This window comes from Folsomia candida, unplaced genomic scaffold (assembly GCF_002217175.1).
Source record: "Folsomia candida strain VU population unplaced genomic scaffold, ASM221717v1 Fcan01_Sc029, whole genome shotgun sequence".
NCBI classification, from domain to species: Eukaryota; Metazoa; Arthropoda; class Collembola; order Entomobryomorpha; family Isotomidae; genus Folsomia; species Folsomia candida.
The window spans coordinates 128,236-130,213 of NW_019091221.1; the positions used below are offsets into that span (position 1 = coordinate 128,236).

Below are 1,978 nucleotides of genomic sequence, written 5' to 3' on the forward strand. Positions count from 1 at the left end.
TCATTTTTCTTAAATTTGCATGGCGAAAAACCTTTACGTAAATCTACATAAACGCACGCTACGTGAGCTGATTTAACGTCCAAAATAACATGAACGTAAACTAATTTCACGTAAACCTTAAATGGGCGCCGCCGAAAATTGCCGGGAAGCAAAATTGAGAAATTTCTCACGTTCACGTAAACTCGCAACCTATCTAATGCACCATAATGCAGCTGGCAAATCAAGTGGACATGAAGGTTAAGCTGGATTTGTGAAGATAAGGAACATTTGCCCAACCAGACTGGTGGTAAAGGTGGATATAAATAGGAATTTCCCCGCGACATAATCGGCAGTATCGAAAGTATCGGCACAGAATCTATTCTACAGAGCGGTCAACATACACAAATTTGGAACATGAAAGTCTGCCGACTGGTGGGGGTATTTTGTCTGGCATTCATACCCGGGTGCGTGACAGGCAATGGGGCTTCCATTGGTAAGCTAAGCTTTTAAGGTCAGGGTGTCCTTCAACAACCAGTAGACACAAAGTACCCCGGCATTACAGAATAAAACCTATGTTTTGCCAACAGACAGCTATGGGGATCCCAGGGATGATATCCATGATATCCACAAAATTGGAGCAAAGGTGTGGAAACCTTCATTCAGCAGTTGTATAAATATCGTATTTTTCAAAAATTCTGCGGAGTAAATCTTTTCAAATACACATTTTTCATGCTTTCAAATATTTTGCCTACTTACATACAAGTTGTTGATATTTGCTAATTTTTTTGAAAAATTTCTTCGTCATCAAATTATGTACATATATTAGGATAAACTTTTTATTTCTAAATGTCAGGAATGTCAGAACGGGTTTTATGCCTGTAAGTCTTAATACGGGTTTTATACCTGTCTCCTCCTAACCCGTTTTCCACCGTCCCGGATAATGAAGTTTCATTTTGTAACCCACACACCAAATTCCATTAAATATACTCATGTCCAGAAATTTTATTTTGTCACTACAATACTACCAAAATCCTAAAATATATTTGTAACATATAGGTATTTTCAAATTCAAAAATCTTGCTCACTAAATATAGGTCGCTGGTATACCAACGTGGCCAAATCGCGTCATTCCCTACGAAATCGGTCCAGATTTTGACTCTCTAGACTTGTCCAGGATAGACATTGCCATTCAGGATTACCATACAAAAACTTGTATCACCTGGAAACGCCGTACGACGGAATCCGACTATGTTCAATTTTTCCGAAACGTATCCGGATGCGCATACTCGCAAACGCTCGGGTTCCGTAACGGAAAGAGCCTCATGGTGTTTGAAAATTGTCGCGGCATCAACACTTTCATCCATGAAATGTGCCACGTCGCTGGACTAGGTCACACACAAGGACGTTCTGATCGGGATGATTTCGTCTATCAGAAAGGAGCAAATTGCGGTGGCCTGGGAGGCAAGTCAGACTACGCACCTTACCTCCATCTCTACAACTATTTAAGCGTGATGCACTATGGCTGTGACGATTGCCTGTCACCCAAGTTAGCTGGTGTCCCATATTGCGGCCAATATTTTGAGGGAGGTGGACTAAGCGTTTTGGACGCAGAGAACTTAAATGACTTGTACCAGTGCTCAGGTATATCTTGCAAATTTTGCTAATGAATGTAGAAAAGTAATTTTAAAATTTTGATTTCAGCTTCTGAAACGATCCCATCGTTTCCGGGTGCCATCGCAACTAGACCAATACACAGCATTTCAGTTTCCCATGAACCCATCGAACCCAAGCTCTGAGACAAACGCCATCTGTCGGGGGTATGTCAATGGAAGCATCCTCGTTGGGCAAGCTCGTGGGACCCTAGAAAGCTGTTGGTTACCTAACCCCGATAATGGCAGAGAGCAAGGGATGTCCGCGGTTGGATATGAAATACTGGAAAACTTTTCGAATGCTTTGTGGATGACCACGTCTGAAGCAATAGGTGGCGGTGGGACCTTGT

General features: G+C 42.0%; 1 protein-coding gene across 1 annotated transcript; it reads left to right on the forward strand.

Moving 5' to 3' along the window:
• The first annotated feature begins 457 nt into the window (after positions 1-457).
• Positions 458-1,775, forward strand: LOC110860055 (zinc metalloproteinase nas-7). Its single transcript, XM_022109120.1, has 3 exons — positions 458-472; positions 1,074-1,620; positions 1,681-1,775. Exons 1-3 carry the CDS (start codon positions 458-460, stop codon positions 1,773-1,775), a joined length of 657 nt encoding a protein of 218 aa, XP_021964812.1.
• The last annotated feature ends 203 nt before the right edge of the window (positions 1,776-1,978 follow it).

Excerpts from the sequence above, each read along its gene's own strand:
- LOC110860055 (XM_022109120.1), top strand. Across the intron at positions 1,621-1,680 it reads TGACTTGTACCAGTGCTCAG|CTTCTGAAACGATCCCATCG; the intron begins GTATATCTTGCA and ends TTTTGATTTCAG.